Raw genomic sequence first — 18,044 nt, 5'->3', positions numbered from 1 at the left:
TAAGTATTCGTCACCTTAATTTGTTTGCTATATTTGTTTTATATATTTCACGTAAAACAATTTTTTTTTATTTTCAAAAACTTGTTTTGAAGGCATTTATGGTTGGATTTTATTAAACTTGGTGTCAAAAAGTAGAATTGTCTGGAGTATATATTTTATTTGATCATAATTTTGTCTTCAGTTGTTTATGTTTTAACATGAATAATATTTTTTTACAACTTATTTTGGTTGAAATATATCGAAGATTCTAAGACAAAAAATAAAACATCAGAAGATGAGAAAACTTGAAGGTGAATTGCATCACACTATATGTGTATTTGTCTATCAAGGATGTGTAAAAGCAATCATAACAACTAAGATCTTTATTTCCCAGAGTTCTCAAAATATTTTTTTCCTCTGTGGTCCTTGAAGAAAATATGCTGGTCCTCTCTATTATTTCTATTGCAAAATACCAAAATTGTGTCTGTCCTTAGCAAAATTTGGGTGGTCGAAACCTTTTATCACCACTTTTGAAGACCTCTTATATTTCCCTTTAATGGATTGAATTTTAGTTGTACTTTACCATATCTTCTGCGTATATTCATCATGTTATTTATTTTTCTTTGTAAGATTTATTTTAAACTAGTTATTGAGATTATGTGGTTTAGGTATGTGTAAAACTCTCTTGGTTGTTGAAACTTTTTTAAAATTCCTAAAATTTTATGCTATTGGAAATTTTTTAATATTTTCTCCAAATTTTTGAATTTACAGAGGTGACCATTTGACATTAATGTTTAGAATACTTTTCCCAAAAGTCTCATCTGAACATGGCCTAAACAAGAAATTAATTAAATAAAAAGAATATTTTCTTCAATTCTTTTCAGGGATAAACTTAGGATATATGCCAGGAGGCTCAAGTATATTATTTTTGACCCATTTGCTTTTCATTTTGTAATAAGTTCCAAATTTTGCACTTAAAAATAAAGCAAAAATGCACTTGCAAACATACCTCACTGCTAGTTACTTCTACGGTACATGAACTTTGATACCTAGCTATTAAGCCTGCATGTTTTATGGTGACCAAGCATTATATAGACTTGAAATTATGAACAGATGATGGGTTTATATCTTTTGAACCTTTCAATGGGATCTTTATAATATAAATCCTGTGTGCTACTATAAAAATTTGAGTGTGACAAGAAAAATATTATTGAGTTTTTTTGGTTGTTTTTTTTTTTTTTACAATACACAGGCATTTTGCCATATTCACAGTACACAAATTTACAGGATTTCTAAAATCAGATTGGTAGGAAAAGAATGAAAAATCTGTAGTTTATGATAATTTCAAGTTTGAATAAAATCCTGTTTCTGTTTACTGTAAATTAAGTAGAAATTTGGAAAGGTTTTATTGAATTATTCTTTTATTCTTTCATATAAAATGTTGTCTACATGAGGTTTGAAATGTATAAAAACTTTGTGAAATTTAATGATTTCATATTATAAAATCTAAAAATGGAAAGCAATTAAAAAGGGAAGTCCCAATATTATTCTTATATATCCAATTAAAGATTTGTTATCCTTTCAACCTTATAAGGTCATGCCAGAAATTAAGGGAGACAATTATTGATCTGTAAAATGTAACCTTTTCAAAAGAGCTTTTTCAAGTTCTAAAAATGCTTCAGCACAGGTAATTATTAAAAATCAAGAGTGAAGAAGTTTCATCAATAGAAAATCAAAAGGGACATTTTACTAATGTTAGATTACATTTTAGCTGTGAGTTTGAATGGTCCATCTGCCACAGAAGATGCAGATGACAATGATGATGGAGGTTTTAGAAGAAGATCAGAGGAAGGCACAGATGATGTAGATGAACGAGGGTTTAGAAGACGACCAGGAAGAGATACAACTATGTCTACTGCAAGTACAGAATCACAACGAGTAGGATATCTTTAAACTATTCCAACAGTCTTGAGTTATAAAAATAAGAGGATGTGGTATGATTATCAATGAGACAACTCTCCATTAAAGGCTAAATGACATAGAAGCTAACTATAGGTCACCATACAGCCTTCAACAATGAGCAAAACCTATACAACATAGCAAACTATAAAAGACCCCAACTGACAAATGTAAAACAATTGATTTAGCTTATATGTTTTGCATACTGTAATAAAACGACTAATAACGTTGGGTCTGTTTATCCATTTGTTTGTCAGTTTCAATCAGGTGTTTACATTTAAATTGAAGACACCATACCTAATCAATGGCTATGTACAGTTTCATCCTTTGATTATGTCATAGGAGGCTTCCTGAGATATGTTTGACAATTGGACAAGTCCATCAATAATGTTGTTGTGCAAACAAATATTGGCCACTCACAATTCCAACTATTTGGTAAACAAAAATGTCTGATCACATATTTTGAGCTAAAATCCAAATTAAAAACCTGTTAAAATATCATTTTGGTAGCCACCATCTTTTTACTGGACCTTCAATATTGCATCTGCTAACTTTTTAACTGACCATGAAAATTTACCCCTGTATGATGGTATGGCAATGCCGCCGTCGTCTTCCCAAGACATTTGGTTTCCAGACAGTAGCTTGAGTATAAGTGTATGGATCTCAATGAAATTGTACCACATGGTTCCATACCACAAAAGGAAGGTTGGGATTGATTTTAGGGGTTATTGCCCTAACCATTTAAGAATTTTTGGCCAAAAAAGGGCCAAAAGGAAACATTTTTCTGGTTTCCTGACAATAATTTCAGTATAAGTGTATGGACATGTATGAAACTGTACAACAAGGATTCATACCATAAAAGGAGAGTTGGTTTGAAATTGGGGGTTATGGCCATATCCGCTTAGGAATAAGGGGCCAAAAAGTGGTAAAAAACAAGCCATTTTTATACGACTGCAAAAAAAAATTTTTTCCGAAGACACATTAGTTTTCGCACTCTAACTTTAGTTTAGGTGAATGGATTTCTATGAAATTTTATCATAAGGTTCAATACCACAAAAGGAAGGTTGGGATTGATTTTGGGGGTTATGGTACCAACAGTTAAGGAATTAGGGGCCAAAAATAGGCATTTTTGTAACTTCCAGACATTACTTGTGTGTTAGTGTATGGATCTCTCTGACATTGTACCACAAGGTTTGTACCACAAGTTTCCATATCACAAAGGGAATGCGAGGATTGACTTTGGGGGTAATTGCCTCAAAATTTTAGGAATTAGGGGCCAAAAAAGGGGCAAAAAACAAGCATTTTTCTAGTTTCATGACAATAACTTGTGTGTAAGTGTATGGATCTTTATAAAATTGTACTACAAGGTTCCATATCACAAAGGGAAAGCTGGAATTGAGTTTGGGGGTAATTGCCCATAACGTTTAGGAATAAGGGGCCAAAAAGGGGCCAAAAATTAAGCATTTTTCTAGTTTCCAGACAATAGCTTGTGTTCAAGTGTATGGATCTCTCTGAAATTGTACTGCAAGGTACCATATTACATAGAGAAGGCTGGGATTGATTTTGGGGGTAATTTCCTCTAAATTTTAGGAATTAGGGGCAAAAAAGGGGCAAAAAAACAAGCAATTTTCTAGTTTCAGTACAATAACTTGTGTGAAAGTGTATGGATCTTTATGAAATTGTACTACAAGGTTCCATATCACAAAGGGAAAGCTGGGTTTGAGTTTGGGGGTAATTGCCCTAAACGTTTAGGAATTTGGGGCCAAAAAGGGTCCAAAAAACAAGCATTTTTCTAGTTTCCAGACAATGACTTGTGCTCAAGTGTATGGATCTCTCTGAAATTGTACTGCAAGGTTCCATACCACAAAGGGAAGGCTGGGATTGAGTTTGGGGGTGATTAATCATAAGGGGGTTCCTTTTTTTCTTTAAAATTTTCCATTTTAAATTGGTTATGTCTGATTTATATATAAAAGCAAATAATAATGATATGGTTTGAATAGGTAAATTAAAATTTTTAAAGTTTTTAGACCACATTCATTCTGTGTCAGAAACCTATGTTGTGTCAAATTTTTAATCACAATCCAAATTCAGTGCTGTATCAAGCTTGAATGTTGTGTCCATACTTGCCCCAACTGTTCAGGGTTCGACCTCTGCGGTCGTATCTCGCTGCGCCCAGCGGAGCATTTTATTTAAAACTTTGTTTGGATTGCTTATTTCTGACCAATTTCAATGGTGTTTAAATAATCTTGAAATATTGGGTTCCTTTGATATGCTTAATCTTACCATGTATTTAGAATTTTGGTCCATACAAATTTATGAAATGAATAATTCAAAATAATACTCCAACAATCAAAGTCATACATAAAACCAATAAACAATGAAAAATTACCTCCTCGATAACATCACATCAATTGTCTAATTAAAAAGATGCATCACTAAAATTATCAAATTATCAGCATTCTCATTCAAATAGATCAATCCACTACAATAATTATTTAAACATTTCCCACATATACTTAAAAACGATTTCCTCAATATTGACATTTCTGTTCAAAGGAAAATAACTCACACCACAATTTAATGATAATCCTCTCTAAAACACACAATATTTATGTTACCTTTTGATATCACTTTTCAGAGCAATTCTAACCATAAATTCACAAATCTAATTAAAATAACATCTCAAACACTTAGTAATCCCATAAACCAAAATTACCAATTCTTGCCCAGTTTCATGCCACCATTTTGTCCTATATTATTATCCTATTTTGCAAAAAAATTCAAAAAATCTTCAGTTCATTATAATATAATTCTATTATCATTTTTACTTAGATATAATTTTATTCTGCATTTCATTTCCACTTCATCATTCATTCCTAAAATCGCTGAATTATCAATATTAATTTCTAAATGCCAACAGTTCAAGAAAAATGAATTTCTTCCCCTTTCCCATCACCCTAAGTCACAATATGTTTAAAAACTTCAATCATTAACTGATGACAAATGTACCTCAACTACCATACACATCCATCTGTATCCCACTTGTAGCAATATTCAAACACCAAAAAATTATTAATTAATTTAACAAAATGTTTCCTACCAATTACGCCTTAAACTAAATTCCATTCATGGAGCCTTTTAAAAAATAGCTGCTATTGTAAATAGATAAATTTAATCCTTGGTGATCTTGGATATGCTGAATCCAATCGTGTATTTAGATTTTGGATATTGGACCATAATAGGTAAAAGTCCAATATCAAATATTTTAGTTTTTTTACCACATTCAAACTGTGTCAGAAACATATGCTGTTTCAAATATTTAATCAGAATCCAAATTCAGAGAGCTTTATCAAGCTTGAATGTAGTGTCCATACTTGCCCCAACTCTTCAGGGTTCAACCTCTGCGGTCATATCAAGCTGAGCCCCACAGAACATTGTATTATATATAGATTCCAATTTAATCTGTAACAAGAATGTGTCCATAGTTCACGGATGCCCCATTCGCACTATAATTTTCTATGTTCAGTGGACCGTGAAATTGGGGTCAAAACTCTAATTTGGCATTACAATTAGAAAGATCATATCACATGGAACATGTGTACTAAGTTTCAAGTTGATTGGACTTCAACTTCATCAAAAACTACCTTAACCAAAAACTTTAACCTGAAGCGGGACGGACGAAGGGACGCACAGACCGAAAAAAACATAATGCCCCTAGGTGGGGCATAAAAACTACAAGTTTAAAAACACAACAATTTGTGTTTATTTCTGCTGAGCATGGTGTTTATTTATACATATGGACCTTGCAGTTCCTTCACATAGGATGAATGAGTCCTGTGCATCTACATCTATTAAATATTGAACTTGAACCTAATCAAGTACAATGTACAATGTATATGGATTTCAATGGAATTTTTCACCGTATTTTTCACTACATAGAAGCTACATAGCACCTGTAGAGTTCAGAATTGCTATGAACTATCCACTATTTGTATTAGAGCAATATGAAATTATCCAAAAAAGACCAAAAAAATATCCAGTACCCTAAAGCTGCACATTGACTACTTCCCTAAAAGTTAAATGATTGTTCACTTACAAGGTTCAAATTGATTATGTTGTGATCTAATAACCAAACAATCTTTATTGAATACATTATTCCATAAGAAAATTGACCATGGTTACTTTTCAGGGGAGGGGGGTCAAAATACCATATGACAGAAGTCTTAAAAATATACCAACAAATATTCGGAAGGTAGAAATACTCATTTGTTGTCCCTGTCTTGGCAAACATTTTATATCAATATTTCAATGATTACATGTATATAGTCCCAACAGTTAATTTCCTAGGAGAAATTTGTTATCCTGTTGTAACAAATGACAATGAAATTGTTTAAATTTAGTATAATTTAGGGCTTGCAAAAGTCTATACCTTTTTATGCCCCCACCGTAGCGGAGGGGGCATTAAGTTTTACGCTTGTCCGTCTGTACGTCCGTACTTCCCACAAATTGGTTTCCGTTCTCTAACTTTAGTTTGCCTCAACCAAATGTTATGAAACTTATACACAATGCTTATTACCCCAAAACACAGATCAAGTTTGCATTTTGGTGGCATCACTTTTACAAATGGAAAAATTGCTGAATTTTTCTTTTCCGTTCTCTAACTTAAGTTTGCTTCGACCAAATGTTATGAAACTTATACACAATGCTTATTAGTCCCCTACGGACGAAGTGGAAGGGGACTTTAGGTTTGCACTCCGTCCGTTGGTATATAGTTTTATAATGACAAGTTATAGATCAAGTTCGAATTTTGTTCCGGTCTGATGATTTAGTCCAGTGTTATGGTCCATAAAAAAAATCCATAACTAATGTTAGAGTACTATGTTAAACCATATATCTGTACAAAGGGAGATAACTCATTTTTTAAAAGGGACATTCTTTGGTAAATTGTTTGAGGAATTTTGTGGCAGGTTTATATGTTTTTTTGTATAAACTAATTTTCTGAATGCTACATGTATATATATATATATATATATATATTTTTTATTAAGTGAAATCCTTTAATTAGATAATAATCTATTTTTATTAAAGTATATATTTCATTACATTACATTGTGTAGATAAAAGTTGTTGACATTTTATAGATAAGTTACAAATCTATATTAGTTTGTGACAAATGAAAGAAAAAATATTTGGAACTATTAATTATATTTGATTGTAATTCGAAAATAGATATACACTGTATTACATCATATCTAATGTTAGAGTGTTATATTGATTGACAATTGGTATATAGTTTTATCATGACAAGTTACAGATCCCAAAATTGGTTTCCGTTCTCTAATCTTACTTTGCCTCAACCAAATGTTATGAATCTTATATACAATGCTTCTTACCACAAAACACAGATCAAGTTCAAATTTTGGTTGTGTCACTTTTACTGTTCAAGAGTCATGCCCCTTTACAAATGGACAAATTGCTGATTTTTTCGTTTCTGTTCTCTAACTTAAGTTTGCCTCAACCAAATGTTATGAAACTTATACACAATGCTTACTACCACAAAATTTAGATCATGTATGAATTTGGGTAGCGTCACTTTTACCGTTCTTGAGTTATATCCCTTTATAACGGTAAATGCAAGTGGGGGCATCATCTGTGTCCCATGGACACATTCTCCATTTATTTCTCACTAGGTCACCCGTACCACCACAAAACGATGACATTATGATAAAGGAGATTTCTAATGGAAATGTTCTTTAAAGTTTTGGGGTAGATTCAGACACCCCCTAAAATCAGAAAAAAATATTATTCTTTTTATAAATCACGTCTAACGTACCACCACAAGACACTAACTTAATAATAAAGGAGATTTCTAATGTAGAGGTTATTTAAATTCAGGTGCAGATTCAGATGTCCCTAAAATCAGAAAAAAATAATATTCTTATTTAAAAAAATTCTAGATATGTTTTGTTAATATTGTTATAGTTATGAACACCTTACCTTAAATCCTAGATCTACACCTGAAGTTTGAGCCAAAGTTCTAACTCTACTTGATATTCTTTCATTTTCAAGTCAAATTATCACTTTCTCATACAAACACCTTTTATTTACCTTTTTTTCACCTAATCTTTGCTGCCAACAATGAATCTGTATTATCGTTAATGTTTGAATTATATTCCAGGCACGTAGTGCTGTAGCTGCTTTAGGTGAAACAGAAGAGAGTAGAAATGATGTTGAAGTAAGACAGCCAAGAGAGAATAGAAATAGAACAAGAAGTTCTGATGAGCCTGAGGAAGAAAGTAAGTGTCCAATCTTTTATTTTATATCATTTCATACATCTAGACATAAATATTCATGTGTCAGCCCTTAGGCCTTAGGTCTGCAATCTCTTTTGGGCCTGTTAAAGTTTGAAAATAAGATGGAAAATGCCTGGATTTCTGTAGAATAACTCTTTCAAAAAGCGTTTTTGATTTCCTGGAAAATTTCATACAGTGATGTTGCCTACAAAATTTCACTTAACATTCAGGACAACAAATTATGATTATGGATGACAGAATCTTCAATAGCTTCTCTTAAAATCGTAATAGTTTTCTTTCAAGAAAAAAAAATGTCAGCAAAAATTTCTTAATTAGTGACCAATAGAATATTAATACATTTACATCTGTGTAAATACATCATTGGTACAAAATACTGAAGATTTTAAGAGCATTTGTCTCCTAGTACTTTCAATTTTTATCTGTGTGTTTCCTCACAAAACACGTCCAATTGCAATGTGGAAATTAAAACAGATGGCAATGTTTGAAGTGTGTCATATGTTTCAACAACTAAGAAGTCAAAAGGAATCCTGCTGAAAGGCAGTTATTTTACCTTACCCAACATACACTTTTTATACAACTGCAAAAATTTTGTGTTTGTATATTGCTATCACGTCATCGTCGTCCGAAGACATTTGGTTTCTGGACAATAACTTTAAGTGTATGGATCTCTATGAAATTTTATCAAAAGGTTCAATACCACAAAAGGAAGGTTGGGATTGTTTTTGGGGTGATGGTCCCAACCGTTTAGGAATTAGGGGCCAAAAATGGGCCCAAAATAAGCATTTTTCTAGTTTCAGGACATTAAGTTGTGTATAAGTATTTTGATTGCTCTGAAATTGTACCACAAGGTTCAATTCCACAAGTAGAAGGTTGGGATTCATTATGGGGGTAATTGCCCAAACCATTCAGGAATTAGGGGCCAAAACAAGCACTTTTCTAGTTTTATAATAATTTGTTTTTAAGTGTATGGATGTCTCTTAAATTGTACCACATTTTACAAAAAGAAAATTTCTATTTTTTTTGGAGGGGGGGAGGGTAAAAACAAATTTTTTTCCCTCAAGATTTAAGAAATTATCAATTTCCAAAAAAAAAAATGGGGGTCACAATTTATTTTGCTAATTCTTTAGTCTGAAAACAGATTTACTAAGTATTGCACAACAGCACAGTGTATTGCACAACCACAAGAAATTTTGAATTGAATATAAATTCAAATCATATTACCAATTTTAAGTTCTTTGACTACATTTATTCTGTGTCAGAAACCTATAATGTGTCAAATATTTAATTACAATCCAAATTCAGACCTGTATCAAGCTTGACTATTGTGTCCATTTTTGCCCCAACTGTTCAGGGTTGGACCTCTGCGGTCGTATCCAGCTGCGCTTGGCGAAGTACATTTTTTTCCAGTAGTATTCTAATTTCTCATATTTAACTAACTTCTTCAAAATTTGCCTTATAGTTTTATTGAATGTGATTAAAATGCAACAAGGTGTTGAAGTCAATGAGATGGCAACCTAATAGCACAATAAATGTGGATAGTGTCCACATGTGGACACAGATGATGCCCCCGCTTGCATATCATATAGTTATAAAGGGACATAACTGAAGAACGGTAAAAGTGACGCTACCCAAATTTGAACTTGATCTGAGTTCTGTGGTAATGAATATTGTGTATAGGTTTCATAATGTTTAGTTGGGGCAAACTTAAGTTACAGAATGGAAACTAAAAATTTTGCAATCTTTCGATTTATAAAGGGGCATAACTCAATAATGATTAAAGTGACACTACCCAAATTCAACTTGATCTGTGTTTTATCAGTGGAAGTCAAAATTAAACATTGCATTGTATAAAGCATTGATTGTAGTTGAATCAACTATAAACATGGACAAAGGAAGATAAATCCAATTTTAATAAAAATTACTTAATATTTAGAAGAAAATAAAAATTTTGCAATTTTTATACGACCGCAAAAAAATTTTTGTGGTCGTATATTGGTATGACGTTGGCGTCGTCGTCGTCCGGCGTCGTCTGGCGTCGTCCGAAGACACATTGGTTTTCGCACTCTAACTTTAGTTTAAGTGAATGGATCTCTATGAAATTTTACCACAAGGTTCAATACCACAAAAGGAAGGTTGGGATTGATTTTGGGGGTTATGGTACCAACAGTAAAGGAATTAGGGGCCAAAAGGGGCCAAAAATAAGCATTTTTTGTAACTTCCAGACATAACTTGTGTGTTAGTGTATGGATCTCTCTGACATTGTACCACAAGGTTCCATATCACAAAAGGAATGCTGGGATTGATTTTGGGGGTAATTGCCTCAAAATTTTAGGAATTAAGGGCCAAAAAAGGGGCAAAAAACAATCTTTTTCTAGTTTCATGACAATAACTTGTGTGTAAGTGTATGGATCTTTCTGAAATTGTACTACAAGGTTCCATATCACAAAGGGAAAGCTGGAATTGAGTTTGGGGGTAATTGCTGAAACATTTAGGAATTGGGGGCAAAAAAGGGGCCAAAAATAAGCATTTTTCTAGTTTCCAGACAATAACTTGTGTTCAAGTGTATGGATCTCTCTGAAATTGTACTGCAAGGTACCATACCACAAAGGGAAGGCTGGGATTGATGATGGGGGTAATTGCCTCAATATTTTAGGAATTGGGGGCCAAAAAAGGGGCAAAAACAAGCATTTTTCTAGTTTCAGGACAATAACTTGTGTGTAAGTGTATGGATCTTTCTGAAATTGTACTACAAGGTTCCATATCACAAAGGGAAAGCTGGGTTTGAGTTTGGGGGTAATTGCCCTAAACGTTTAGGAATTTGGGGCCAAAAAGGGGCCAAAAAACACATTTTTCTAGTTTCCAGACAATAACTTGTGTTCAAGTGTATGGATCTCTCTGAAATTGTACTGCAAGGTACTATACCACAAAGAGAAGGCTGGGATTGAGTTTGGGGGTGATGAATCATAAGGGGGTTCAAAAAATTTGGGGGGGGGATTTTTTTTTTTCCTTTTTTTTTTCTTTAAAATTTTCCATTTTAAGTTGGTTATTTCTGATTTATATTTAAAAGCAAATAATAATGATATGGTAGGAGATACACACCAAACAGGATGTGTAAATTTTTATATAATAAGTATTGTGCAATAGCAAGAAATTTTCAATTGCACAGTATTGCACAATAGCAAGAAATCTTCAATTGCACAGTATTGCGCAATAGCAAGAAATCTTCAATTGCACAGTATTACGCAATAGCAAGAAATATCCAATAGCACAATATTGCGCAATAGCAAGAAATTGTCAATTGTACAGTATTGCGCAATAGCAAGAAATATTCAATTGCACAGTATTGTGCAAAAGAAGATACTTCGTATAAATTGCTTATTTCTTGACCAATTTCAATGGGGTTTTATTCTTGAATTCTTGGGGTTCTTTAATATGCTGAATCTAATCGTGTATTAAGTTTTTTGATTTTGGGCCCCGTTTTTAAATTGGTCCACATTGAGGTCCAAAGGGTCCAAAATTAAACTTTGTTTGATTTCATCAAAAATTGAATTATTGGGGTTCTTTGTTATGCCGAATCTAACCGTGTATTTAGATTCTTAATTTTTGGTTCCGTTTTCAAATTGGTCTACATTAAGGTCCAAAGGGTTCAAAATTAAACTTAGTTTGATTTTAACAAAAATTGAATTCTTAGGGTTCTTTGATATGCTGAATCTAAACGTGTATTTAGATTTTTGATTATGGGCCCAGTTTTCAAGTTGGTCCAAATCGGGGTCCAAAATTAAACTTTGTTTGATTTCAACAAAAATTGAATATATGGGGTTCTTTGATATGCTGAATCTAACCATGTATTTAGATTTTTGGGCCCCGTTATCAACTTTGTTCACATTGAGGTCAAAAGGGTCCAAAATTAAACTTTGTTTGATTTCATCAAAAATTGAATTCTTGGGGTTCTTTGATATGCTGAATCTAACCATGTACATTTGTATTTAGATTTTGGATATTGGACCATAATAGATGAATGTCCAATTTAAAATTTTTAAGTTCTTAGACCACATTCATTCTGTGTCAGAAACCTATGCTGTGTCAAATATTTAATCACAATCCAAATGCAAAGCTGTATCAAGCTTGAATGTTGTGTCCATACTTGCCCCAACTGTTCAGGGTTCGACCTCTGCGGTCGTATCAAGCTGCGCCCTGCGGAGCATTTTATTCCATTTATAAAGGGGCATAACTCTAGAACTGTTAAAGTGACGCCACCAAAATTCAAACTTGATCTGTATTTTGAGATAATAAGCATTGTATATAAGTTTCATAACATTTGGTTGAGGCAAAAGTTAAGTTAGAGAACGGAAACTAACAATTTTGCAATTTTTCCATTTATAAAGGGGCATAACTCTAGAACGGTTAAAGTGACGCCACCAAAATTCAAACTTGATCTGTGTTTTGTGGTAATAAGCATTGCGTATAAATTTCATAACATTTGGTTGAGGCAAACTTAAGTTAGAGAACGGAAACTAAAAATTTTGCAATTTTTCCATTTATAAAGGGGCATAACTCTAGAACGGTTAAAGTGACGCCACCAAAATTCAAACTTGATCTGTGTTTTCTGGTAATAAGCATTGTGTATAAGTTTCATAACATTTGGTTTAGGCAAACTCAAGTTAGAGAACGGAAACCAATTTTGGGACGGACAAGGGTAAAACTTAATGCCCCCATCGCTACAGCGGGGGCATAAAAAATACAGTGAACTCATCGTAAGGTCTCCATACAGTTATCTTCAATAGTTACTGTCTGAATATCCATCAAATATTTGCCACAGAAAACAAAACTTAATCAGTCTGACAAAGTAATTATTTATTTGCAGGAGGCGTTAAATTAGGACTTGGTGACTTTATATTTTATGGTGTATTAGTTGGTAAAGCTTCATCCAATGGAGATTGGAATACAACTTTAGCTTGTTTTGTAGCCATTCTTATTGTAAGTACATAGTGATATCTGGAGAAACGAAAATAGAAGAAATAAAACCCTGATTTTTTTTAACATTTAGTATGGAAAAAATACACATTGTAAAATCAAAAATGCATATCTTCATAACTGAGTGCTTTAAGCATGGAGACTTCATGCAAAGAATTACTGTAAACCAACTTATTTTTGCGGATACTTTATTTCCCATTTAGCCCTTTCTAGCCCATTTCCTGGCAATTTAATTTCGCAATTTTCAAATTTACTTGATGGAGATTAATAAGGAAAAATCCAAGTTTTACATATTCGCGACGATTTATATTCACGTTATTTTTCTACTCGCAAAAAGAAATCGCTCGCGAAAATTAGTTGATTAACTGTATTTACAAATTTTTGATACCATTTGGCAAAGAGGTGTTTTTATATGTAGCATACTTTTTTACATATCTTCAATTATTCTTTTCTGACAGCAAAAAAATACAAAATTTTGGTTAACGTAAGATATAGAAAAGGCCTCACTGTGACTTTGAGATGAAGAACAGCAATAAAAGCGCTGTTCCTTTGCTTTTTGTGTGTTATCTGCTGTGCATGTACTGATTTTGTGTCTTGGATGGATACCAGATAGCCTTTTTTTCCTATGACTGAATGTAAATAAACAGACTTAATTAATTGTGTGGCATACACAAACAAATATGCACCTTTTGATAAATAAAGAACATTTTCATGTCATAATACATAAAGCCATCAAAGAATTCAAGAAGTTGTTTTGGCTAACTTATGTGAAAGAATTGTTGCTATTTAGTAACTCTTAGCATATGATTATACAGTTTATTAAAATCTTATCCCTTATAAAAAGAAATAATATATACTGGTATGTATAATTTTTGTATATCATATTTTTCTATTTCAGGGTTTATGTTTCACATTATTATTATTAGCTATATTCCGTAAGGCATTACCAGCCTTACCTATCTCTATCACATTTGGACTGATTTTTAACTTTGCCACAAGTGAACTAGTTCAACCTTTTATGGACAGACTTGCAGCTGCACAGGTGTACACCTAGCACAGAGGTGCTGTCAAGAACAATCCAGGAGATTATTTTATGTTGTAATTTATCATTTTATTTCATTTTCTTTTACTAAATACGAATGTTAGTACATTGTATTTAATAAACAACTATTTTATACTTTTTGTCTGATGACAATGTCTTTAGATTGGAATTTCCATGCTTTTTCATATATTGATAAGTCAGAAATTGTGTATCCTTGACCACTGGCAAATATGTGAAATCTAATACATGTGATTGTTAACATGTTTTAAAGGAAAATCACTACTTAAGTAATGAATGCAAGTTTTTATTATTGTGAACCTGATACTGTCACTTTTTTCCCATTTATAGAAACATCGCAATAATTTCTGAATTTATAATAACTGGATAAGCAGTACAGTTATTGTCGAGCCTGCGACTTTTGTCGCAGAAAGCTCGACATAGGGATAGTGTTCCGGCGGCGGCGGCAGCGACGGCGTTAGCTAACTTCTTAAAAGCTTTATATTTTAGAAGGTGGAAGACCTGAATGCTTCATACTTTGTATATAGATTCCTCATGTTACGAAGTTTCCATCAGTCACATGTCCAATGTCCTTGACCTCATTTTCATGGTTCAGCGACTACTTGAAAAAAAAGTTCAGATTTTTTGGAATGTTAAATTCTCTCTTATTATAAGTAATAGGATAACTATATTTGGTATGTGCGTACCTTGCAAGGTCCTCATGCCATCAGATAGTTTTCACTTGACCTCGACCTCATTTCATGGATCAGTGAACAAGGTTAAGTTTTCGTGGTCAAGTCCATATCTGAGATACTATAAGCAATAGGTCTACTATATTTGGTGTATGTAATGATAGTAAGGGGTACATGTCCAACTGGCAGGTGTCATCTGACCTTGACCTCATTTTCATGGTTCAGTGGTCATAGTTTAGTTTTTGTGTTTTGGTCTGTTTTTCTTATACTGTATGCAATAGGTCAACTGTATTTGGTGTATGGAAATATTGTACGATGTTCATGTCAGTCTGGCAAGTTTTATTTGACCTTGACCTCAATTTCACGGTTCATTGCTCAATGTTAAGTTTTTGTGTTTTGGTTTGTTTTTTCTAAATACTGTATGATGTAGGTCAACTATATTTGGTGTATGGAAACATTTTACGATGTACATGTCAGTCTGGCATGTTTTATTTGACCTTGACCTCATTTTCAAGGTTCATTGCTAAATGTTAAGTTTTTGTGTTTTGGTCCGTTTTCCTAATACTGTATGCAGTAGGTCAACTATATTTGGTGTATGGAAATATTTAATGATATACATGTCAGTCTGGCAGGTTTTATTTGACCTTGACCTCATTTTCATGGTTCATTGCTTATGTTACGTTTTTGTGTTTTGGTCTGTTTTTCTTACACTTTAAGCGATAGGTCAACTATATTTGGTGTATGGAATGATTGTAAGGTGTACATGTCTAGCTGGCAGGTGTCATTTGACCTTGACCTCATTTTCATGGTTCAGTGGTCAAAGTTAAGATTTTGAGTTGTGGTCTTTTTTTCTAATACTATAAGCAATAGGTCAACTATATTTGTTGTATGGAAGAATTGTTAACTGTACATGCCTGCCTGGCATGGTTCATCTGACCTTGACCTCATTTCCATGGTTCATTGGTCAATGTTTATTTTTCTTGGTTAATGTTAAGTTTATGTGACAGTTGTAAGAAAGCTTTATATTGAGGACTATCAACATAATATCAATGATTAGTAAAGAAGGCGAGACATTTCAGCGTGTGCACTCTTGTTGTATCCATTAGGTTTAAACAAAATGATACAGTTGAATGTTGTGAAAATATAAGCTTTATTATTTTTGTTATATTATATGTGTCTCCAATTTCCATTGTCCCAAATGACAAGCTATTAATAGCATACATAATAAGTTTATCTTTCTAGCTAACTCCAAGATGGCGCTTTGATTATGTCATGTTTACTGATCACAAATATTCACTCCAGCTGGCATTAATAATATTTTTAACTCGTATATATTGCGAATATGTATATTCCCATTATAGAAAAAAGGGGTGAACATCATCAGCTAGGACCAAAGAATTCAAGAAATTTAAATGATTAAAACTTACTCTCTTTTTACGTTGCTGGAAAAAGATATATTTTATGCCCCTTTTGTGAGGAGAAAGGGACAGTGAGTGTTATCATTGATCTTCCATCCATCCCATTTTCGTTTCCGCACTCTTTAAGTTTTTCTAATCCAAATTTTATGAAACTCACACACAATGCTAATAACCAGAACAAACAGACAGAATTCGAATTCGGGCAGTGAGTCACTTACTGTTCTAGAGTTTTGCCCCTTTATTAAATGAAAAATTGCAATTTTTTTCGTTTCCACATTCTAACTAAAGTTTGCCTCATGCAAATTTTATGAAACTCATACACAATGCAAGAACCACAACACGCAGACAGAGTTCGAACTTGGGTAGTGAGTCATTAACTGTTTTAGAATTATGTCCCTTTTGAACTTGGAAAATTGTAAAGCTTGAGCAGGAGCATCCGTGTCCTCAGACACATTCTTCTTTTATTTACAAGATGTTTTATTAAAATTTGGTGGTTTGAATCAAATAACTTTTGGTAATCACCAAGGGCTCAAATTAAATTTCATCTAAAGCTGTTTGAAAAAAAAGGAAATTACGCTTTATAAATTGTGTATCCAAAGCTCTTTTCATTATTTACTTTCATCAGGAACGCTCAAAGCTTAATATTTTAAAGTAAAGGATCTATAAGTACAGAAAAACGTGAAGAGTTATATTACCAAAAGGGGACTTAAAATTTATAGCCAATATAAAAATAAGGAGATGTGGTATGATTGCCAATGAGACAACTATCCACCAAAGTTCAAATGAAGTGGATGTAAGCAATTATAGGCAACCGTATGGCCTTCAACTATGAGAAAAACCCATACCGTATGGTGGGCTATAAAAGGCCCCGACATATGAAAAATATGAAACAATTCAATTGGGAAAACTAACGGCCTAATTTATAACTAAACAATTTATGAAAAACAAATATGACAGACATGAACCAACGACAACCACTGAACTACAGGCTCATGACTTGGGACAGGCACATAAAGAATGTGGCAGGGGTTAAACATGTTTGTGAGCGCTCAACCCTCCCCTAACCTTGGAGAGTGGTGTAACAGTACAACATAAGAACAAACTATAAAAATCAGTTGAAAAAGGCTCAACTCATCAGATGGATACAAATAGAAATACCGTTACATCTAACAAAAACACAGAATGGAGGTGGACGGGTACTTATACATCCCCCACAACAAAAAAACACTTAAATTCAGATCTGAGAGTACTTACAGTTACTGACAGCTAGTTCAAAGCCAATAACAACCAAATAAAAAAAAATCATGTATCTAAGACTAAAATATCAATCAGTACACATCCAACATCCAATGGATTTAGTGTAAAGACGTCATTAACAGTCAAGAGAAAAACATGACCTTGTCCACCATAGGTTAACTTTGCCTGAGGGAGTCAGAACATTAATATCTTAATTTGTAAACATACAATTTAAGAAAGGTATGTTATAAATCATAACAGTACTGAAGCACTGACTACTGAGCTGATAGACCACCAGCAGATGTATCTACACAGTGCTATAAAAAATGAAAATAACACATTATAAATTTGATAAAAGGACAATAAAAGATGTGTAGTTATGTATTAATGTGACAGCAACACAATAATATAAACAAGACAATCCAGGAAAAAA

General features: G+C 32.9%; 1 protein-coding gene across 10 annotated transcripts in view; it reads left to right on the top strand.

The window, feature by feature from the left end:
- Nucleotides 1-14,403, top strand: part of LOC127738475 (presenilin-2-like) — a 29,012-nt gene extending 14,609 nt beyond the window's left edge. For 9 of the 10 annotated variants that reach the window (XM_052249737.1, XM_052249742.1, XM_052249741.1 and 6 more), the window contains 5 exons: nt 864-896; nt 1,751-1,917; nt 8,117-8,234; nt 13,117-13,229; nt 14,125-14,403. In XM_052249737.1, the coding sequence (XP_052105697.1) occupies nt 864-896; nt 1,751-1,917; nt 8,117-8,234; nt 13,117-13,229; nt 14,125-14,280 (587 nt within the window). In that variant the 3' untranslated portion in view covers nt 14,281-14,403. The remainder of the gene's footprint in view (nt 1-863; nt 897-1,750; nt 1,918-8,116; nt 8,235-13,116; nt 13,230-14,124) is intronic. The other variant, XM_052249743.1, reaches the window with a different exon arrangement.
- Nucleotides 14,404-18,044: the final 3,641 nt, after the last annotated feature.

The sequence above is a fragment of the Mytilus californianus genome, unplaced genomic scaffold (genome assembly GCF_021869535.1).
Source record: "Mytilus californianus isolate M0D057914Y unplaced genomic scaffold, xbMytCali1.0.p SCAF_4, whole genome shotgun sequence".
NCBI lineage: Eukaryota > Metazoa > Mollusca > Bivalvia > Mytilida > Mytilidae > Mytilus > Mytilus californianus.
This window is presented reverse-complemented; position numbering and strand designations above follow the sequence as displayed.